This window comes from Lathyrus oleraceus, chromosome 7, assembly GCF_024323335.1.
Source record: "Lathyrus oleraceus cultivar Zhongwan6 chromosome 7, CAAS_Psat_ZW6_1.0, whole genome shotgun sequence".
Classification (NCBI taxonomy): Eukaryota; Viridiplantae; Streptophyta; class Magnoliopsida; order Fabales; family Fabaceae; genus Lathyrus; species Lathyrus oleraceus.
The window spans coordinates 160,354,951-160,378,551 of NC_066585.1; the positions used below are offsets into that span (position 1 = coordinate 160,354,951).

At 35.6% G+C, this 23,601-nt stretch overlaps 5 protein-coding genes across 5 annotated transcripts in view; 2 read left to right on the forward strand and 3 right to left on the reverse strand.

Moving 5' to 3' along the window:
* Nucleotides 1–342: 342 nt before the first annotated feature.
* LOC127102595 (uncharacterized) lies at nt 343–1,203 on the reverse strand. The gene has a single exon (XM_051039948.1). The coding sequence runs from the start codon at nt 1,201–1,203 to the stop codon at nt 343–345; it is 861 nt and encodes a 286-aa protein (XP_050895905.1).
* Nucleotides 1,204–4,389: 3,186 nt separating this feature from the next.
* Nucleotides 4,390–6,440, forward strand: LOC127107006 (protein MAIN-LIKE 1-like). Its single transcript, XM_051044295.1, has 4 exons — nt 4,390–4,435; nt 4,690–4,859; nt 4,945–5,619; nt 5,716–6,440. Coding segments are annotated over exons 1-4 (1,509 nt in total). The 5' UTR covers nt 4,390–4,434; the 3' UTR covers nt 6,379–6,440.
* Nucleotides 6,441–17,961: 11,521 nt separating this feature from the next.
* On the forward strand, nt 17,962–21,826 carry LOC127107007 (LRR receptor-like serine/threonine-protein kinase FLS2). Its single transcript, XM_051044296.1, has 2 exons — nt 17,962–21,207; nt 21,314–21,826. The coding sequence occupies exons 1-2, from the start codon at nt 18,003–18,005 to the stop codon at nt 21,631–21,633; spliced, it is 3,525 nt and encodes a 1,174-aa protein (XP_050900253.1). The 5' UTR covers nt 17,962–18,002; the 3' UTR covers nt 21,634–21,826.
* A 32-nt stretch (nt 21,827–21,858) lies between these two features.
* LOC127107014 (uncharacterized) lies at nt 21,859–22,863 on the reverse strand. Its single transcript, XM_051044303.1, has 2 exons — nt 22,715–22,863; nt 21,859–22,633 (listed from the first exon to the last, which is right to left on the reverse strand). Exons 1-2 carry the CDS (start codon nt 22,751–22,753, stop codon nt 22,025–22,027), a joined length of 648 nt encoding a protein of 215 aa, XP_050900260.1. The 5' UTR covers nt 22,754–22,863; the 3' UTR covers nt 21,859–22,024.
* A 148-nt stretch (nt 22,864–23,011) lies between these two features.
* LOC127107010 (chlorophyll a-b binding protein 8, chloroplastic-like) overlaps nt 23,012–23,601 on the reverse strand; it is a gene marked incomplete in the record, with an annotated part of 991 nt that continues 401 nt past the window's right edge. Inside the window, 1 exon segment of the mRNA XM_051044298.1 lies at nt 23,012–23,590. Coding sequence (XP_050900255.1) covers nt 23,120–23,590 — 471 coding nt within the window.

Consider the following 23,601-nt stretch of genomic DNA (forward strand, 5'->3'; position numbering starts at 1 on the left):
GCCCCCCGTGCCTCCATCATGATGATATTTAGGACCTACCTCACATCAGAGCCATTAGAAAAATTATCCCTGTCAATGCCTGCCTGCGCAATCTCCACTATGCGACGACATTTAGGCAAGACATCCTCAACATGATCTAACTGTGTCTGCTCATCCTCTAGTATCCTCTGATGAGTTGGTCTCGACGTGTCTCCTGGAGGAGCCTGCACCATGTACGAGTGTGACACCCTGAAGAACAATCTAATGTACCCTTCGACGTAGCTCCAATCGCTCTCAGCTATGGTAGTCCGTGTCTCCTATGAGTATCAGATGACTCTCATAATCATTAAACATATGATCTATCTATATACATGTCAAGGCAGGAGGAGCAGAGACAACAGGGTGTCTGGGAATGGTATGAGTGTATTCGAACTGCCGTATGTCGTGCTCGGGCATATGAGGAGCAATGAGACGTGATCCGCATGACAACCATCCAGAGTGTAAAATCATCTCGTCAAATGACAACGTCTCACGGTGATTAACATAGCTGTTGAAGTGCATGTCCTTAACAACCAAACAGTCAAGATAGAGCCGGTAAGGCTCGATCGCCTGGTTTCCTCTGAGTGGGATAAAAGCAGTAGCACGCAACATATCTTCAGTGTAATCATGTACACTCGCCCAACCAGAGATGCACGAAAAGTGTTGGAGGATCCAACCCTGACATGAAATGTTTGGAACACATAAATCATCAATAATGGATTTGCAAAGATGAAATGAAAATGACAAAGAAACATTCAAAGACCAATAATTATTACCGTCAGTAGTGTCACGCTGCCTGCGACCTGCTTCGTCTTTCACATACAATCCTCTCTCGGCTTCAAATACAGGTAGACAAGACAAGTCGAACTTGTACTCATGGATCCGCTCGAAATCCACGAAGTAACATAGGTAGACGACGTCTGTGTAGGTGACACTCTTGTCCACAAAAATCGAAGTGCCAACCAAATAAAGCAGGTATGCTCTCAATACATGCGATCTGTGGAGCGCCACCTGCTCATCATCACCATCAGCCTGTAGTGCACTAAGGAACACATTCTCATATACATTCTTCAGGTATATAAATCTAGCATGAGCACCCATGGTTTTAACCAACTCATCCATCGCCTCCCCTGGATCAACCCCTAAATACTCTACCATCATCTCGAGTGCCCCGTCTTGGGCCATCCTCCCATGATCTAGGAATCTTCCTCTGATCGAAAGATGTAACAAACACGAGACATCGTCAAGTGTGATAGACATCTCACCATGCTGGAGATGAAACGACGATATCTCCGAGTGCCATCTCTCCACGAATGCATTAATGTTGACCGTAGTATAACCAGTCATGCACAAGTCCTTCCGGTCAGATAAGGACAAAACCGGCTGAAACCATTCCTCATTATGCTAAGACAATGCAATAATCTTCCTTCCATGGTTAACAAACTTCTGCGTATTATGCTCCTGAAATTTATTAGAAATAATCAATGTCATAAATGATCATTGTCAGAAATTAAAATTAATGTAAAAATAAATAAAGAATCCCACTAATTCTACCTCTCCGTAGGAGGTGGCACTAGTGAAACCTGACGCCTGTGGGAGAATGGATGGAGTGATGCGTTAGATGATGAATCCCGTCTCCTACAGAAATAAGAAGATATAGTGGTATGAGGAAAAACACAAGCTCTAGAAGTAGATGACTCTCCCTGACCAGAGGGACCAAGAACCTCTGAGCCTACTGACTCTTCTCCCGCCGAACAGATGCGTGTTGAGCAACCCTACAATGCCTCAATTTATCATATCTATCAGCCATTATGCTTGTAAGTTAAAGTAAGACAGACCATTAATACAGGAAAACAACACAAGTAAGAAAATAAAAAAAATCAAAGACTGAGAAAATTCCGGAGATGCATCTCCAGTTTCTGGGAAACTAAACGTTGAAAAATTACGGAGATGCATCTTCGGTTAATGGGTAACTAAATTGCTGAAACATTTCGCAGATGCATCTCTGGAATTTTCTGCAACTCAGAGGCCACGTCAATGGCCTAACGTACCATAATACAGCTAGAAAAATTGTTTTTATCATCAATTTCAGTCAACAAACAACTAATACACTGACTAAACTATCTTAAATGTGATTTCTACTTATTTCTAACCATAATCATTGATTTCTACTTATTTACACCAAAACTCAAACATTTATCGAAAACTCGAAAAACTTACAAGAAATTGATGTTTTTGATGAAAATGGATGATGTTACAGATGAATATTGATGTTCCTTTGAGTTCTCTTAAGCCTCGTTGAATGAAATTTGATTTGGTGTAGAGAAGAAATTTGAGACTCTTCATAAGTTTCTGCTTGAAGAGCTTTTGTCTTATCTGATATTCCTGAAGACTTCAGAGTAACATGTTTTCTCTTTCTCTTGGACTCATCTTTCTCGAGCTCAATCTCATGACTTCTTAAAGAACAAACCAGTTCTTCAAGAGAAGTGTTGTTTAGATCCTTTGATAACTTCATAGCAGTTACCTTAGGTCTCTAACACTTAGGTAGACTCTTGGTGATCTTCTTAACATTATAAATAATAGAATGCTCCTTGTCCAGAACCTTAAGTCTTGCAACAAGAGTTTGAAACATTGAGAACATAGTTTCCTTGTCCTCCATCTTAAACACTCCATATTTTTGAATCAAGGCAAGAGCCTTGGTTTCTTTGACTTGTGTGTTCCCTTCATCTGTCATCCTCAAAGAATCAATTATAGATTTAGCAATATCTTTGTTGGTGATCTTTTCATACTCAGTGTATGAAATAACATTTAGTAAGATGGTTATTGCTTTGTGATGATTTTTATAATCTTTGAGTTGAAGTTTGAATTATGTGAAATGAAGGAGGAGAATAGTCTGGTGTGATTTAACCTTCAAAATATTTCAGAGACGCATTTTTGGAATTTCACATGGTGCATAAGAAGCATACAAGGTGCATTAAGAAACTCTCTATTTTAATTCTCTGGTTTTTAAGTAGGCTGAAGTTTGGTCGGTAGGTAAGTGAAGTTTTATCAAAAAATCATTTTAATCGGCTATTCAAATGATTTTTGTTTTAAATTGGAGTTTATTAATCACTAGAAATCAATTATTTAATTTGAACTTCTTTTTATTATTTATTAACTTTTGAGATAAAATCAATTTTGTTTAAAAGTAATTCAATATAGCTTTTTATTTATTTATTTTTAAATTTTGGTTTTCGATCTTGCGACTGATTAATCAAGGAGATCAATCACATCGTTCATTTATGAGAGTTCTATTTAAAACTAGAGCAAAACTCTGTAAGGACTTGATTCAACACAAAAATTGTCTGCACATAATTCAATATAGATTTTTATTTATTTATTTTTAAATTTTGATTTTCGATCTTGCGACTGATTAATTAAGGAGACCAATCACATCGTTCATTTATGAGAGTTCTATTTAAAACTATAGCAAAACTATCTATCAACTTGATTCAACACAAAAATTGTTTGCACATAATTTAATACAGCTTCTTATTTATTTATTTTTAAATTTTGGTCTTCGATCTTGCGACTGATTAAATAAGGAGACCACTCATATCGTTCATTTATGAGAGTTCTATTTAAAATTAAAATAAAACTATATATGAACTTGACTTAACACAAAAATTATTTGCACATATAGATTTAAATCTTAGACTTTAAAAGACACACACTCTCAGAATACAAACTTTCACTTATGTTTATAAATTCAAACATGCATATCATGCTATTCTTAATTGACAAAAGAAAGTAATCTAACTACCTAACACATGATCCTTAATTGACAAACGAAGGGAATCTAACTACCTAACTCTTTTAAATCTCCGTAGGTTAAAAATTAAGTAGGAATTCTCTCCATTTTCTAAAAGAAATGGGGAGCTCCATTACTATAGTTTTTCATGTAAAAAGTCAAATAAATATTAAATATATGTCCCATGTCTTAAAGACTATGTACTATTTATATATAAAATTATAATAATGGGAAAAATGAAAGAAAAAAAAAGTCTTAAGAATGTGTGCTATAGTGATGGAGAAAATGAAAGAAAAAAAAATGGAGAGGATCTTGATCCGAGAAAACTATTAAATGTAGTACTACTTAATTGAGTTCCTATTTTAACTTTTTTTTTAAAGCATGTTTTATGGTATCTATTTATTTCATGTCATACAAGAGTGGCTTAATACAGTCTTAGAGTTGAAAATTTTACCCTATACCCCTACAATTGTACCCATACCCCTACATTTAAATTTTTTTGACCAAAATACCCTCATATAAATAGGGTATATTTTTCGTTTCAAAATTTTTTTACCATTTTCGTTGAAGACTTCCGGAGAAGAAATTTTTTTGGCGTTTTTGCATTGTATACCGGAACACTTAAGAGTAAGTCTTCCGGTTTGAAAAGTGTATACCGGAACACTTCTCTAAAGTGTTCCGGTTTGTTGTTTTTATGGACACTGAACCGGAAGTCTTCTAGAAAGTCTTCCGGTTTGTATACTTGTATACCGGAACACTTTCTTCAAGACTTCCGGTTTGGATGATGTATACCGGAACTCTTCTTTGAAGTGTTCCGGTACGTAATTTTTTATTTTTTATTTTTATAATTTTAATTATTTTTTTTAACATTATTTTTGCAGTGGTTCGAAGAAGAGGTGCAGATGGCCGGATTCCAGTCCGCACGTTAGACCGGGGTGCATCTTCATCTGCAGCTGCAGCTGAGCCGACTGGATATCCAGGAGGGCCGTACGATACATCTCTTTTGGTGAAGTACGAGCATCATGTTGCTCGACATATATGGTTCGGTGAGGTAAGTAAACGGACTATATTTGAAAATGAATAATAGTTGAATATTTTATAATTTGTTTTCTAATATGTGTTTTAATTGTTTTTAGGAAAGAGGACCAAAGAAAGAGTTGAAGGTTGCCGGACATGGACTGAAGTTGAATTCTAGGGTTCCATTGGCTCTTCCACCACAGATGGAGAGTTGGGTATCTAGATCCGGTTTAGCTTCACTGCAGAGAACGAGTCTGAACAAGATAGACACAAATCTTGTCTCTGCATTTGTGGAAAGATGGCATCTAGAGACATCTTCATTTCACACGCCGTTTGGTGAAATGAGCATTACTTTAGATGATGTCGCATGTCTACTTCACTTGCCCATTAGGGGTATCTTTTGGAGTCCTCAGGATGTGACTGAAGAGCTAGCTGTTGAACTTGCTGTTGACTACCTAGGAGTGTCACAGGGTCAGGCACAGTCACATGTTCGGAGCTGCAGGGGGTCGTATTACAAGTTGGAGTGGTTATATGATATATTCGTACATCATAGGGCTGCTTCCAGCTGGGCATATGCGACTAGAGCATATCTATTGATGTTGGTGGGTTCCACCATATTTGCTGATAAGACCTTTACACTTGTAGAGGCACGATACCTCCTCCTGTTTAGGGACTTGGATGGATGTTCAGGATATAGTTGGGGAGCAGCTGCACTAGTTACCCTCTACCGATATCTTGGAGATGCGTCCATGTACAGTTGCAAACAGCTAGGTGGATATCCTACTCTCCTACAGGTATATAATTTAATTTTGTTAATTAAGTGTTGGATTCATTTTATAAAATATTGTAACTTAATTTGTTTTATTTATTATGTTTTTATTTTGTAACAGTGTTGGATTCACGAGTATTTTCCAACTGTTGGAAAAAGAGGGGAGAATTGGAATCCTGCTGGAAACTGTGGTCTTCCCCGAGCGATGAGATGGTCGTATAGACAGGGAGTCCTGAAGGTCGATGATTTACGACCTATTTTGGACGAGCTGACACCTACCGACGTCATCTGGCGACCATTTGAGGATCATAGAGCATGGCGTGTATTTGATGAGATATGTCTTTACAGGGGCTGTTTGAAGTGGGGTGAAACAGTTGTTCCATACTTGCCTGATAGATGTTTACGTCAGTTCGGGTATAGGCAGTATGTTCCATCCCCACCTCTGGATTGTATGATGGCGACGGATATTGATGTTGATTGGATCAGTTACCATCAGAGTGTTGTCGATGTGATCGGTTCATCTTCCGTGGCCACCACTCCATCTGAGGTAGTAGACGGTTATCTGGAGTGGTATTATCGTGTTTCCCATCCACGGTTGGTCCCTCCCCATCGTGACGCTCCTAGAGAGGTACCCGTTCCTGTATATGACGCCGGGCCATCTGATCCTGATTGGGCTCGTGTATCTACATTGATTCGTCGCTATCTGAGACAGGTTAATGCTGAAGAGGAAGATCCACAGTTTTCTGATTTATTTGAAGCTTTGCATATTTCTCGTTCACATTGATTATATGTATTAAGCTTTGAATATAATAGACATAATAATATAGATTTCATGTTTTGATTACATATTTATGTTTTGATTACATAATCATGCTAATACAGGTGTAAGTAATTGCCAATGTTGCATACGTCCTGCAAATCCTAGCATCCAAGTAGTTGCTATATGAGAACGAAATTTCTTCCAATCTAATGTGACCGGTGGCAATGGAAACCCCTCTTTCATGTTAACCTGATAAAGTAAAATAATTAAAAGATTAAGTCATATAACATAAAATATTAACTGGAATAATTAAAATATTTAGACATATAAATACATACCTGAACCCAATGATTCTGGTTAACAAAACCAATGCAATAAATAGAGACATTTGGTGAATGTGAACTTGTCATCGGAAAGAAAGTGAGGCACAGATTGCCTAAACAGACAAGTACAACATTATAACGATTCGCTATCAAGTAACCCATATCTGGTAGACTCATCCATTTTTCAGGTGGCTGTGAACCAAACGATTCTATCATCAAAGATTCTCTCACAACTGACAACCGATTAGAAAATAACTTGTCATACAAAGTTGACCTATCCTTGTCTATTAATTCCAACCCCAACTCTCTGCGAACCATTAACCAACCATCCTCACCATATCCATGCAATGATGCAATGGCTCTAAATCCACAATTACCATCTGATTCAACATTAACTACATCTTCAATGTATGACCTAATATGATTAGGAAATTGAACAATGAATTGTGGTTGCTTCTTTGATAATTTGATCTTCTTCGAAGTCTGTGATGGTTGAGATTACCTTTGTGAAGATTGAGATGCCTTATCAACATACTCATGATACGAAGGGTCCCTATAAACATCATAATCTGCTGGTTTTTTCCCTTTCTTCTTCACTCCTCCTTTGGTTTTTATTTTCTCAGGTGGTGGACACAATGTTGTCATTGTTGGGTATGCTAGTTCACACACCCTACTCCTTAATGCCCTTTTCCCAATAACATCTAATGACCTAAATCGTCTCCACAACTCATCCATTGCAGCCGTCATATCCACCTCTGATCCATCATCTTCACCTATCTCTAACTCAACTTCCATAGTTAGTTTCCTCCAATGAACATGAACAGCATCAATGGGTATCGGTATACCACCTACTCTGTATCTTCCTAACTCACAAGCACAAGGTAACCCATAAGATGTTCTAAGAGTACAACCACATATTTGCCTGTTAGTTCCAACATAATCAACTCTCAATAACTCTTCAGCAATACGTCTCAAAGCAGCTCGAGATACGGAACCACGCAAATAACCATAAAAGGGACTTACGTGCGCGTGCTCAACTTCATAAAAACTCTTTTGAAATGAAGCTCTAATGTTTCCCAGTTGTAACCTCAAGTTGTTATTCATGGCTTCCCAACATTTGACCATGTCACCTATACTGTTTCCTAACATCTGCTTTAACTTCCAATGAGCAGATTCAACCCTAAAAATATCAGATATAAAAAATACCATTAGATATTGAAAATATCAAATATTAAAAATATCAGATATTCAAAATAACACATAAAAAAAACATAAAAATAACACATACAAAATTATAAGACGTACCGATTAGTCGTTGTGTTACCCAAATGTAGGACTCGATTAATCCATGCTCCAACAAATCTATGCCTATGTGGAGTCAACCATGTGTCTTTCACATAATTAATAAATCCACTATAATCAACACATGCTTGCTCAAGTTGATGCAACCGCTGACCATACTCAACCTCATCACTAGCCCAGACAACTTCCATCCATAATGTGTCTATCGTCTTTTGGAGGTCATTCACCACATGTTGTTTGCATTTGGCACCAACGTTTTTGTTAATGTGAAATCTACATAGCAAATTAATCGAGTTGGGAAACACAACTTCAATTGCTTTCATCAAAGCAAGATCTCTATCTGTCAAAATCACTTGTGGACACATGTCTTTCTTCACAAACAACTCTTTTAATTTCTCCAGTACCCAGCAAAAATTCTCTGTTTGCTCAGACTCCATATACGCAAATCCAACAGCAAAAGTCAACTCAGTCGATGTCATGCCAACAATTTCAAACAAAGGTTGTCTATATTTGTTTGTCTTGTAGGTGCTATCCATAACTAACACAATCGGAAATATATTCAACAACTTAACTGAATCAGGATGTGCCCAAAATATCTCTTTCACCACTTCCGAGTCATCATGTTTTCTACTCCAATACACATATCCTGCATCCTCAATAAGCTTAAACAAATGTTGTATCTCACTCCTTGGACCTCTTATCTCTTTTTCTATCACACTCTTATGCTTGTATACTTGTGTAATCCGAGTGACATTCTCAGGAAACTTGTCTTGCAAGGAAAGCAAAATGTTTCTAGGTGCTACATGTCTCTTTGCCAAATCAGCGACATGTTGCTTCTCATCTGTGGTCAACCTACCAATAAACGAATGACCTTCTAATCTATCAGGTAAACCATGATTATGTAACCCACATTTTACATCAATCTTCCAACCAGATCCATCTTTCGCCGGAGTCGACCTGATTTTAAATGGACATCCACATTTCTTGGAAGCACTTTGGGTACCACTATCACTAATCTTGTGTTTCCCACCTTTATCACAACCAAATATTATTTTGTTACTTCTCCCTCTCTTCCCCGTTTCAGTATCTGAACGACTGATAATAACAGTTACTTTATTGTCGATTCCAACCTTTTTAATCCATCTGATAACCTCTTCTCGTGTACCAAATCTTTCCGTCGTCATAAACGCATCAGTAGTATCTACACATATTTTAGGAAGATTTTCCATTTCTGTAAAAAAAAAAACGTACCGGAAGACTTTAGGAAAGACTTCCGGAACACACATAATGCATACCGGAACTCTTTGGAGAAGAGTTCCGGTATGCAAATTTTTTTGAAATTTTTTTTTATATGAACCGGAACTCTTTCCTTAAGTGTTCCGGTTTGTTTTTTTTGTGTTCCGGAAGTCTTTCCTAAAGTCTTCCGGTTTGGAAAAATACATACCGGAAGTCTTCTCCAAAGAGTTCCGGTGCGAGGGGAGTGAAAGTGTAATTTTTGCAATTTTCAACAGAATGGTAAAAATGAAATGGTAAATTGGTTAAAACCAATTAAGGGTAAAATGGGAATTTTTAAATTTTTGTAGGAGTATGGGATTAATTGTAGGGGTACAAGGTAAAATTTTCCTTAGAGTTTCTTCTTAAAACCAATGAAATTCCAAAAGTTATTCCTTTAATCTGTCCATATAATATTATCTAGACAAACATACATGTTCAAATATAATGTTTAAACATGATTATTAATTATTTGGACAATATTATTTGAACAAATATATATGTAAAAGCTAAACATGATTATTAGTTGAATTAGAGTTTTTTTTATAGTATTATCTGAACAAATATATGTGCAAAATATGATGTCCGAACATTATTAATTGAGTCCAAAATATATTTGAAACCTGAATAGTATTTATCTCGACAAACACTAAAAAAATGATAAATTGTGATGGTCTAAAATGACATTTCTCGATCTACATAAAATTAGTAATTGATTAAATGGATTGTTCGGATAGTATTATCGGAGAAACATATAAATACAAAATGTGATGTATAAACATGAGTTGTCAAGATACAAACTCATTTTTTTTTTAAAATTGTGGCAATATAAATGTGACCATTATGTCAATTCCAGTCGTCATATTTCTTAAAAATGACGCTTCTCAATCTAAATATGATTATTAATTGAGTCAAAACTTTTTTCAAATAATATTATCTAGATAAACATATATAGTGTGTTCGAATTTAAATATACGGACAATGCAAATAAGTTATTTTAGAAATTCACAATGATTCATCCCCTTTTGTTTTTACTACATTTGTGTAAGTTGCCTAACTCTTAAAAGTTTAATTACACTTTGATTTTGTTTGTATTGATGGAATCGGATATAGCAAAGTGACACGAGATGATATTTCATTATTTAGATCATTTAAAATTGGATGGAGTGAGACGGAATAGAATGATATGGATTCCATTCTATTCCGTCACTTACCAGCATATTTCTTCATTCCGGTTTGAACGGAATGAACAATTTACTTTATTCCATCATAAAATTTTCAACCAATGGAAAGAATCTTTGTTCCGCTCCATTATACTCTATTTCGCTCCATTCTATTTTGTTTATTTTAAATATGTAAACATAACTTCAACAATATAACTAATCCAAATTTAAGTATTGAGTAATAACAACCATTACTTTTACTATTTTAAGATTAATCTTGATGCACTAACATTGTAAAATCTAATTAAATCCTACCATTGTTCAACTTTGTTAGATAAATTTCTATTTTCCTAATGAAATATCTAAATAGTAAGATGGGATGAAGTGAAATTGTAAAATAATTTTATATTTATTTGTTTATAATTTTTATTTTATTTTATTTATTAAAATCATTTAGAAATTTTAGAATTGACAAAAATATTCTTTACATTTTAGAACTTAGAATGTGTTTTTGTTTTTTGAGACATTCATATTCTAGAATTTGAAATTGTTGAATCTATGAACATACACAATAAATTGAAACACTATATTAAATTAGATAAAATTGTTTTACATGACAAACACCAAGAATAAATTCTGAATAGTTAAAAATAATAAAATAACAAACAAGATTAAAGATTGGATTAATTAGTTAATTCTTCATTGAATTCAAGTATGCACACCACAATATCATCAAAAGTCATGGGAAGAATTAGGATTGAACAAATAGCATCACGAATCTGATTAGGGTAACGTTTAATTTGATCGGTTCTAAGGAATAATACTGACCAAGTATTAAGAATATGATTATCACATCATCATTGTTTTGAAGATGAATGTTCGTGAAGCAAACACATACATTATCATCGACCGAAGGAAATCAATAAATAACATTGACTATCCTTCTTCTGTTGTAACATGGACATTGATAAAACTGTTTTGGTGCTTTAGATCAGACTATGTAACATGGACATTGATTTTAAACAAATGGGGGAAGAGTTCTCTTACTGTAGTAAATTACTACTAAGTTAGAGTTATTTTTGACTGAGTATGGATAAAAATAGCCCATTTTTTTGACGTGAACGACAAATGAACCAAATAAATTATTTTATACAAGTTGGTATGCATTCTAGTAAACATAAAGTGTCACAATAATCATGCACAAATATCCAATGACATATTTCATATTAGATCAGACTGTGTAACATGGACATTGATTTTAAACAAATGGGGGAAGAGTTCTCTTGCTGTAGTAAATTACTTTTAAGTTAGAGTTATTTTTGACTGAGTATGGATAAAAATAGCCCATTTTTTCTGACGTGAACGACAAATGAACCAAATAAATTATTTTATACAAGTTGGTATGCATTCTAGTAAACATAAAGTGTCACAATAATCATACACAAATATCCAATGACATATTTCATATTATAGAGTATGGAGTATGTCAAAAAACCCTTTTACATGAGTTTAGATTATATAATCTGAACTATGCCAAAAACCCTTCAACAAGGGTTCATATTATAGAATCTAGGATTGTTTGTTACAATATCAGGTTCATTTATTTGATAAAAATACTTATAAAATGCACCAACATAAATAATTGATAAGTGTGAAATCTATATATTTTTAACCATATAATTTATATATTTATTAACTTACTTGCATATAAAGTAACTTAGAAAATCTCTAATTTATAGAAATAGCGAACATGTTCTGAAATATTGTATTGATCCTATTTTATATCCTTTTCAAGTGTTAAGGTTTAAAAGACGCTTAACATATAATAAATGATAAAAATAATCGAGCCTAATTGGCATAAGGAGCTTAATTTTTGAAGACCTAAGATCTGTACAATTTGTTGGACAAATTATCTTCGACCATCTAAATCAGAATAGAGAGTTTGAGGTTTAAAATTGAGAAAATTTAATGGACAAGGCTCCGTCCACCCAAAAAATTTAGGGCGGTTTAGAAGGCACACAAGGTTGCCTTGGCATGAAGGAAGGAAAAAAAGGCTAACTCATTGGGCCAAGCGAATGAAGACTGACGTGGATTATATAAATAAGAAGTCAAGACATTTATTTGAGATATTTATTTTTATACATAGTTAGTTTATGTATTGGTATATTTATAAAAGGCTTGTAAGAGGCGACATGAGTGATGTGTCACCTGTCCATAAGGACCTCCTAAACGCCCTTTGATGAGAATGACTGTCTGTTTATTGGATGTGCCTCCCCTTCACTGAATGTGTCGCCCATTTCTAGAATAACCTGCCTGACGTGGGATAATGAGGAAGTGACACATCTACGATTCATTGCGATATAGAATGGGTCATTGAGAAGTTAATCACACTCCCCTGGATATCAGGAGATTAACTGTCCATTTCCCCATCTTCTCAAAAGAGGTTACTATTTCCAAGGGGCATATGATCTAGACCTAATTCATTATAAATACCTTAACTCTAAAGTTGAGGAGGGAAATCTCATTGTAATATAGAAAACCACATACGCAAAGCCTATCATTCCTTACGCGAGTTAGCTCTAATCCCCAAAATAAACCTTAAAACCTCTAACGACCCTTAATAATTAGGGGTTCTCACGTTTTGTACTTTTTAGCTAGTACGATTGACGCCTACCATGGGTCCTAGTAAAATTGACTTGTGTCACCACAACAACACTCTATCTGGTTTGTGTGCTCACGTTCAACCTCTCTGACCATCATGATGAACAAAAATACAGGAACTCTAGCCAACGAAGAATCTGAAGGCGAAGAAAGTGGCATAACAGAGATGTGCGTTGCTATTAACGATCTACATCGCAAAAACCAAGATCTAGAGGATAATATTTTCCATATCCATCATCGTCAACATGGAATAATCCCTATAGGCGAGTAGGAGATGCTAGACCCCAAACCTGTTTTAGACGAGATATGAGAGGCATATATTTTGGAGAACTTTAAATCTTCTTCATTAGCTAAGTCTGATGGGCGCACAGACTCGTATGAACATGTTGCCTACATCAAAACCCCGATTATCGTCATTGAAGACCCTTAATCCTTGAAATGCAAACTCATCTCTGGAACCTTCAGAAACATAGCCCTAAAAAGCTATATGGCACTTCCTCGATTCTCCTTCACCACCTGTCAGGACTTGGTGACGAATCTAGTCAATTCGTTTGTAACGTTCATGCATAAAAAGATGTATACCACCAACATCTTCAACATTCTCCAGGGTACCTTTGAATCCCTAAAGGAATACCTCGCTCATGTTAATGATGTGACAATCAAGGTAATGCATCCCCACTAGAAAATGTTTGTAGGAGCATTTCAGAATGTGCTCAAGTCGATACATTTCAACGAATACCTTGCCTAGAGGCTACCATCATCCTTGGATGAAGTTGTGATACATACAGAATGTTATATTAATGACAATGATATAAATGTTGAAAAGAATGCCCGAGACGTGAAAACATGCATTTAAAATGCTAACGACTCGCAAAAATAACAAATTAATCAATATACACTCCCCGATCACTATTATAAGCAAACACAAGTTTTTTAGATTGATTCAATAAATAATGTATTGGATCATCATTCTATATCAGATACATCAATTATTTAATGAACCTAATTTTTTTGTTATTGCTTATAATAGTGACCAGAGGGTGTACGTCACCCGTTAGGGACAAGACAAGGTTTAAGCAGAGAGTGGAAAGCCCACTAACAACTTCACGCCCATGAACACTCGCCGAGAGAAGATATGGTAAAAATATCTCCACATGCATAACGTCCATCAACCATCGTCTCCAAATGTATATGTTATGGGTTATGAACCTAGTAACTGGCGCAAGTTACACAAACTTAAGGGACATTATACTGAGGACTGTTATCAGCTCAAGAATGAGATAAAGCATCAAATTCAAGAGGGGTACCTAAAAAAGTATGTAAAGGGCGACTCTGTTTGAGAGTCAGGCGAAATTGAGGGACGAGATCCCCCTAGGACTCCCGAATCCAAGAAAGGGACAAATCTAAGTAAGGGAGACGGAATAATTGTCCACTATACACTTAATACCACTGCAAGAAGATTTATTGGAGACAGAGATACTAGTTCCATGCTCTCCAGATCCTAACCGTAGAGGACTCGTCCATCGACTCTAATCTAGGCGAGTTAGAAGTTCCAAAAGTTGAGATAACCTTTTTCAAGAAAGATATTGCAGGCATATACCCTCATAACGATGATCCCATGGTCATCACCGTAAGATACGACAATTGGGAGATAAAGAGTGTCTTGATTGATCAAGGCAGCTTTGTAAACATTCTCTACTGGGATGCTTTTGAATGGTTTCGTATGGACTTAGATGACCTCAAGCCCTTCCAAGGATCGTTGGTAGGATTTTCGGGCGAACAAGTGCAGGTGAAAGTTTATATAACATTGAAGAATACCTTTGGAGTCGAAGGAACACATGAAGCTAATTAAGGTAAGGTATCTTGTCATTGATGCATCTTCCTCGTATAACATGATTATAGGGTACCCCACCTTTAAAAAGCTGAGAGTCGCCTTATCTACATTGTATCTGTGTACGAAGTAGCCGCTCCCAGATGATCAAGTCAGGTTTATTCAAGGGGATCAAGAGATTTCCAGGAAATGCTGCGTGGAAAGTCCGAAGTTAAAGAAGGTCAGGACCATGGAAATCAACGTTGTTGACACAAAAATAAAGAATGGAAAATTAATCTTCTGATAATCGGGGGAGCATGGTTAATTTCCCTATGACTCATTTCGTGTCACAATAGATAGTAGACACATTACTTACCAATTTCTCCACGTCATGCAGGTTATTGAAGAGATGAGTGACTCGTTCAACAAAAGGGCGACACATCCTATAAATGGATGCTCGATCGCGTAAATGAGTGATTAAGAAGGTTCTAAGGCAAAACTATACTTCACTAGCCTCCCTCATTGCTTTTCTATGGCATTTTATAAATCTACCACCACACAGTACCTCAAGTACGAGGGCTTGGATAAGACGAAAGTGATTTAGTTTAATGTTTCTTGTTTGATTGAGTCCCTCAAGTGTAAGGCAACTCCCTTGTACAAGGCGAACCCCTCAAGCGAGGGATGACTCTGAATGCGTCTCCACATGTCCGTGATGTGACCATACGTCACCCAAGGGACTTTAAACTTCCATTGACTGAAAGAGATCAAACACGGCAATCAACTGAGGGCAATCATACATCAATTGAGATAAATCATATATTGCATTAAAAACAATCGATGGTGATTTTACTTACGAAGACAAACTTAATTTCACTTGCTACTCATCCTACTCTCAGTTCCCAATCAGACTGACAAATTAGACCAATTGAATTTCTATTTGTAGGTTCGGATGTCAGGGATCAGACCCGCAACATTTAGTTCTCAGATCACCAATGGTGAGGTGGGATGAGGACCAGGCCGGTTGGAATTTTAAAAACACTACAAACTCCATCCAACAACCTTTTATTTTAAGACATTCTAAAAGTCACGGACTGCATTTATTTGGCCCATATAATACTACACCATCTTCAATTTCCAAGAATTTTCCTTGACCGACTAGTATGTCACGAGATGTTTTGATACTGAGTACTATACGCCATCCATAACTCACAGGTCACAATCCATCTTCCAAATCCATGCTTCAAATGGATAATCATTTTGGACGTTATGTTATGCCACTTGCATGAAACCTTATTATTATTCAATTATTATTACCACTTGCCCACTTGTTTTCTGCACAAGCTTTCCACAAACCGCGTTTGGAATTTGGCAGTACCATCTAAACTTTTTGTACTTCACATTCACACACCATTTTGTATTATTATGTACTAATTATGTATTCCTTGATTATACTAATAGCAATATAAATGCAGACGTGTATTTAATTTTTTGAAACTACTACTTATTGTTTTTCATGCTAGAGAGGATGTGGACGCATACTTCTAAGTGATCCATTTATCAAATTTTTTATCACAAGACAGACAACTCTCATAACCATTTTAAATAAAATGGTCAAACATAAAAAAATATGTAAGTATCAATATGTTCCTAGTATCAGAAATAAAAATTTCCCAAAAGTCCATTTGTATCACTAATAATCATCATTCACACTTATATTATTACTATATATTTTCAACATTCTTAATTGCTGATAGTGATTTGGTTTCAACAAGGCACTTTAGAAAGACCATAGTCGTTTACTCACTCAATTGCAACTAGAAATTAAACTAAATTCATAAAAAGACATCATTGCATTCAAACAACTAGTTGTTTTCCGACTTCAAGTGATAGTTTGATTTGAGTTTTCAAGATTTTGTGAAAAAACTTTTTGATAATTATGAATATTATTTTGTATCAACTTGTGGGATTTAAGTGTATTCTTATAGACAATGGAGCCAAAACTAAAAATAGAAACCAATGTCTGAATCAAAAAAGCAAAAAGTAAGTAAGCAAGTGGAGGTTGTGATCACACCCCTTATTGACTCTTTAGCACTCTAATATATTTTTATGGTTTAAATAGTCGGTTGGATCTTACAAGTTAACGAAATTTTGATTTTGATCCCTCTAATTTATTTATTTTTATTTGAGTTTCTATATCTCACTTTTTGCGTTGATTTTAGTCCTTAAAATCAAAATCCGCAAAAAAAAACATTATCGATGGATTTTCATACGGATTTTAGTTTTATGGACTAAAACCAACACAAAAATGAGATATAGGAACTCAAGAAAAAATAAATAAATTACAAAGATCAAAATAAAAAATCTGATAACTTACCTAAACCAAAAAACTATTTAAATAATCTTTTATTTTATTATTTATGTTATAATCATCTCCCAATAGTTTTATGAACATTTTAAAAGAATAATACCTAAATTTTCAGTTTGTTACAATTAATATCTTAAGTTTTTCTATTTATTTCAGACTCTTAAATTTTCCTGATAATATTAAGTTTAGTCACTAAATTATTTAAAAAAAGAAAAAAAAATGCGATGCAAACTATATTTATATTTTATTTTATAATATAATCTTGTTTTTGATTTTAAGATTTATTTTGATCTCTTAATTTTTTTTTATATTAGTACCTTAACTCTTTAAAATATATATATTTTTTTTATCTAATTAACGACGAGTTTTACCGGAATATTAATTACCAAATTTTAAACTTTTGATTTTATGCTATTAGTTTCTTTTCCCCATTATTTTTAAGTTCCCATTGGTTCTTCCCCCTCTCTCAAGTCTCAAACCTTTTGTTTTTATGGATACACCTACATAAAAATTTGGTGCATCCTATGTTTTGTCTCAATCAGTAGAAGATACTCCAAGTTTGGTTACTCAAACAAAACATGTCCATAAATACTCAACTTTAGTCAACTTAAATATAAATTCATTTTTTGTCCTCTAATAATATACTATTCTTTATCACAATACAATGTGAACACACTTTATATTCTAAGAAAAATAAAATAATGCATGCACCAACATAGTCATATATAAAGCCATAACTAGTTACATCTTCTATGCAATGTTATCAAACTTCAAATTCCATTGACCAATCCTATTCCAAAGTCATGTTATCTTCAAACCTTAACTTGACTATAGTCCTACTCATTTCCATTTCATCCATTATTATAGCTTCACATGCTCAATCATCAACAAAAACAACCATTGAAATTGAAATTGAAGCATTGAAAGCTTTCAAAAAATCCATAACTCATGACCCAAATAAAATCCTTGCAAATTGGATTGACACACACCCTCATTGCAATTGGTCAGGCATTGAATGTAACAACAGTTCAAACCATGTTATATCAATTTCTCTACCTGAACTTCAACTCCAAGGTGAGATTTCACCTTTCCTTGGAAACTTTTCAAATCTTCAACTTCTTGATTTATCTTCAAACTCATTCACTGGTCAAATTCCTATTCAAATTACTCTTTGTACTCAACTTACATCACTTTACCTTGTTGAGAATTCTCTCTCCGGTTCGATTCCTTGCGAATTAAGCAACCTAAAAATGCTGCAGTATTTGGATTTAGGTGATAACTTTTTCAATGGAACCCTGCCTGATTGTTTATTTGAGATAACTTCTTTGTTAGGTATTGCTTTCAATTTCAACAATCTTACTGGAAGAATTCCGGAAAATATAGGGAATTTAGTTAACACTATACAGGTTGTAGGGTTTGGGAATAGTTTTGTTGGAGATATACCGGTTTCTATAGGTCGATTAGGATCTTTGAAATCTATTGATTTTAGTCAAAATAAGTTATCTGGTGCAATACCGAAAGAGATTGGAAACCTATCGAATTTGGAAAATGTTCTATTTTTTCATAATTCATTGACCGGGAAAATTCCTTCTGAGTTGGGTCAATGTAGCAATCTTGTATACCTTGAGTTATATGAGAATGAGTTCATTGGAAATATTCCTCATGAGTTAGGTAATTTAGTTCAGTTGGAAACATTGAGGTTATTTCATAATAAGTTGAATTCGACTATACCAGATTCGATTTATAGGTTGAAATCGTTAACACATTTAGGTTTATCAGACAATAACTTAGAGGGAACAATTTCTTCTGAGATTGGAAATTTGAGATCCTTAAAAGTGTTGACTCTGCATTTGAATAGGTTCACCGGGACGATTCCTTGGTCGATAACGAAGTTGAAGAACTTGACATCTTTGTCCATGAGTCAGAATCTTCTTTCAGGTGAAATTCCTTCAAACATAGGTGTGCTTCAAAATCTGAAGTTTCTTGTCTTGAGCAATAATTTTTTGCATGGTCTTGTTCCTCCTAGCATTACCAATTGTACTAGTTTGGTTAATGTGAGTTTATCGATTAATTCTTTAACCGGAAACATTCCTGAGGGCTTTTCGAGGCTTCCGAATTTAACTTTCCTGTCTCTAGTATCCAACAAAATGAGCGGTGAACTCCCTGATGATCTTTTCAATTGCTCGAATCTTAGTACTCTAAGTTTGGCGGATAATAACTTCAGTGGTTCGATAAAATCAGGTATCAAGAATCTGTTTAATCTCATGCGTTTGCAGCTGAACGAAAATGCTTTCGTAGGACCGATTCCACCAGAGATCGGTAACTTGAATAAACTCATCACTTTGTCCCTTTCTGAAAATAGATTTTCAGGTCATATACCGATCGAATTGTCCAAACTTTCTCTCCTTCAAGGACTTGCTCTCCATGACAATGTATTAGAAGGTACAATACCTGATAAACTTTCTGAACTGAATCGATTGACGATACTTTTGCTGCATGAAAACAAGTTGGCTGGTCAAATACCAGAGTCTATCTCAAAGCTTGAGATGCTTTCATACTTAGATCTTCATGGAAACAAACTCAATGGATCCATTCCGAAAAGCATGGGGAAGCTTGATCATCTTTTAATGATGGATCTCTCTCACAACCAGCTCACAGGATCGATTCCTGGAGACGTCGTTGCGCACTTCAAAGACTTGCAGATGTATCTTAACCTTTCTTACAACCATTTTGTTGGAAATGTTCCGTCTGAGCTAGGGATGCTGGAAATGGCACAAGCGATTGATGTTTCAAACAATAATCTTTCAGGTGTTCTTCCGAAGACACTTGTCGGGTGCAGAAACATGTTCAGTCTTGATTTCTCAGGAAACAATATTTCAGGTCCTATTCCTGCTGAAGTTTTCAGTGGCATGGACTTGCTTCAAACCTTAAATCTTTCAAGAAATCATTTCGATGGTGAAATCCCCGAAAGCTTGTCACACCTTAAGAGTCTTAGTTCCTTAGATCTTTCTCAGAATAACTTGAAGGGAACTATTCCGGAGGGCTTTGCCAATCTTTCCAACCTGATGCAGCTCAACTTTTCTTTCAATCAACTTGAAGGTCCTGTGCCTTTGACCGGAATATTTTCACGAATCAATGAATCTAGTATGGTAGGAAACCAGGCTCTTTGCGGAGCAAGATTCCTAAGGCCATGCAGAGAGAATGATCATTTCCTATCCAAGAAGAGCATAGCTATCATTGCTGCACTTGGATCTCTTGCTGTACTTCTATTTGTAGTGCTTCTGATTTTATATCTCAACCGAGGCACCATGTTCGGTAATTCTATAAAGAGTGATGAGAGTCACAAACCAGAGTGCGGTTCAGCGTTGGCTCTTAAAAGATTCAGTCCAAAGGAGTTAGAAAACGCCACCGGTTGTTTCAGCTCAGACTACATCATTGGTGCTAGCAGTTTGAGCACCGTTTACAAGGGTCAATTCGGAGACGGTCAGATTGTAGCCATAAAAAGGTTGAATTTGCACCAATTCTCTTCAAATACCGACAAGATCTTCAAGAGAGAAGCCAGCACTTTGTGCCAGCTGAGACATAGGAATTTGGTTAAGATACTTGGGTATGCTTGGGAAAGCGGGAAAACAAAGGCTTTAGTTCTTGAATACATGGAGAATGGGAACTTGGATAGCATCATCCATGACAAAGACGCAGATCAGTCGAGGTGGACATTATCTGAAAGAGTCCGAGTTTTCATTTCTATTGCGAGCGGATTGGATTACTTGCACTCAGGTTATGATTTTCCCATTGTCCACTGTGATCTAAAGCCTTCTAATATCCTTCTAGATAGAGATTTTGAAGCTCATGTCAGTGATTTCGGGACAGCTCGAATACTCGGTCTTCATCTAGAGGATGGTAATGGCCTTTCCTCATCAACAGTTTTGCAAGGCACAGTTGGCTATTTGGCACCAGGTATAGCCTTTTCTAATCTTTTATGACCAATGAATTATGCGTAATCCGTTTTATCACAATTTATAATTTTCACTCTCTGAACAATATTTTTCTGTGTAATTCTCAGAATATGCCTACATAACAAAAGTAACGCCTAAAGTGGACGTGTTCAGCTTCGGTATCATAGTAATGGAATTTCTAACAAAAATAAGGCCAATAGGGCTCTCAGAATCAGTCAGTTTGCATGATGTAGTGGCAAAAGCTGTTGCAAATGGAAAGGAGCAACTTGTCAACATTGTGGACCCTGAGTTGATCACGAAAGACAAAGGGGAGGTGTTGGAAGAGCTCTTTAAGCTATCATTGTGCTGCACTCTCTCGGATCCTGAACACCGGCCTAATATGAATGAAGTTTTATCTGCCCTCGTGAAGCTTAAGACGGCAAGATAGTATTACTGTCATGTTAAATGATAAACAGCATGAATCAACCAATCCTTGGAGCTGGTTTTTTTCAAAAGTGAAAAAGAAAGCTTGTCAATTAATTCGCTACTAGTATCCTTAACAATTATAAGGCCTTCTTGTATCTTTGAAACATCTTTATCTCTATATAATGAATATATAGTCTTCACAGTTTAAGGTCAAATGACTTATGTTTTGAAACATTAATGCAAAGCACATCGAACAAAAATTGAGTAAAAATTGTGTTTAGAGGAAAACACTAGAAATCACAGGTTCAAGTTAAAATTCAATTCTAATTGAGAATCTCCAAACATGCATTACAACAAGTCACTGTGGCTGTTCATATAAAATGGACAATTTTTTTTTTACATTTGCAAATGCTTCAATTACTGGGAGGATCAGTATGAAGAAACTCTTGAATAGTTGAAGGAAACTCCAAACTTCCAAAACCACCCTCAGAAACAAAAGCAGCTTTTCCTAAAAGCAAATGTGCCAATCTCAAAGGCTCTTTCTTCTCCACCCCATCATCACCATTCAGAAAATGCTTAATCCACCCATCTAACCTCAACACCTCTTTCTTACACTTTGGCCCTTCTACACCAACAATCTTTGAATGAAACCCACCTTCACAATGACAAGAATCACAATCACCATCATCACCCTCAAAATCAAAACCACCCCTTTGTTCCTCTGAAATTCCTAGTAGCATCATTAACTCTTCAATTTCATCAACATCTTCTAGAGCTTCATTTGCAACTGTGATGTCATCGGAAGGAGTAGTTTGAGTAGGGTTTTGATGGGTCAGTGAGAATCCTTGAGAAACTGAGAGGAATTCCTGAGGAGGTTCACTGCTTTCTTGGGTTGGACATGTTTCTCTCCAACTAGGTTGGAGAAACAAAGGTGAACCCAATGTTGATAAAACATTGCTTTCTTGTACTTGTGATTCTGTTGTTTCTGTTGATTTGTTCTCTAATTTTATCCTTTTCTCAACCTATGTACCAAATTAATAACGCATTCATTAAAACATTGTTAAGAACAATAACTTAGGATGCTGAAAATTGAGATTTCGTACCTGTTTCAACGACGAGAAGAATTTGGAATGCGAAGACATTGATAATGGTCCAGTTTTGTTTGTCTTTTGGTTCTTGTGATCAATATATAAATTCTTTCGAAGTGACTGACATTAGTGCATTGTATTGTACAGTTTATGAATTAGAACATAGAAGTATTATTATATTTATTTATTATTTATATTTATATATTTATTTTTCTAAACTTATGCGACAAAATTAAAATTAATTCAATTTTGGTGGCATACATCATATTTATTATATGAAAGCTAGTGCTGGGAATTGGAATAGAGAACAAATAAACACTGAAAAAAAACACTAACATTCAGTTGCATACAAACATGATAATAAATTCACAATGAGAAATACATTAAAATGACCTCTTCACAAAAACACAATACGACGACTCACTTTCCGGGAACAAAGTTGGTGGCATATGACCATGCATTGTTGTTAACTGGGTCGGAAAGATGATCAGCAAGATTCTCCAAAGGTCCCTTTCCGGTCACAATAGCTTGAACAAAGAATCCAAACATTGAGAACATAGCTAATCTACCGTTCTTCAGTTCCTTCACCTTCAATTCTGCGAATGCTTCTGGGTCGTCAGCTAAGCCCAATGGGTCAAAGCTACCACCTGGGTAAAGTGGGTCAACAACCTCACCAAGAGGGCCACCGGCAATACGGTAACCTTCAACAGCTCCCATCAAGATAACCTGAGTGGCCCATATGGCAAGGATGCTTTGTGCATGAACCAAGCTTGGGTTGCCCAAGTAGTCAAGTCCACCCTCGCTAAAGATTTGAGATCCTGCCTTGAACCACACAGCTTCACCGAATTTAACACCGTTGCGAGACAAAAGCTCTGGGAAGACACATCCCAAGGCACCCAACA

Coding starts and splice junctions, on each gene's coding strand:
- LOC127102595 (XM_051039948.1), bottom strand. CDS start 1,203: ATGGCCCAAGACGGGGCACTCGAGATGATGGTAGAGTATTTAGGGGTT.
- LOC127107006 (XM_051044295.1), top strand. Junction 4,860..4,944: donor GACATATATGGTTCGGTGAG/GTAAGTAAACGG, acceptor AATTGTTTTTAG/GAAAGAGGACCAAAGAAAGA. Junction 5,620..5,715: donor GATATCCTACTCTCCTACAG/GTATATAATTTA, acceptor ATTTTGTAACAG/TGTTGGATTCACGAGTATTT.
- LOC127107007 (XM_051044296.1), top strand. CDS start 18,003: ATGCAATGTTATCAAACTTCAAATTCCATTGACCAATCCTATTCCAAA. Junction 21,208..21,313: donor AGTTGGCTATTTGGCACCAG/GTATAGCCTTTT, acceptor TGTAATTCTCAG/AATATGCCTACATAACAAAA.
- LOC127107014 (XM_051044303.1), bottom strand. CDS start 22,753: ATGTCTTCGCATTCCAAATTCTTCTCGTCGTTGAAACAG. Junction 22,634..22,714: donor TCTTCTCGTCGTTGAAACAG/GTACGAAATCTC, acceptor TTTGGTACATAG/GTTGAGAAAAGGATAAAATT.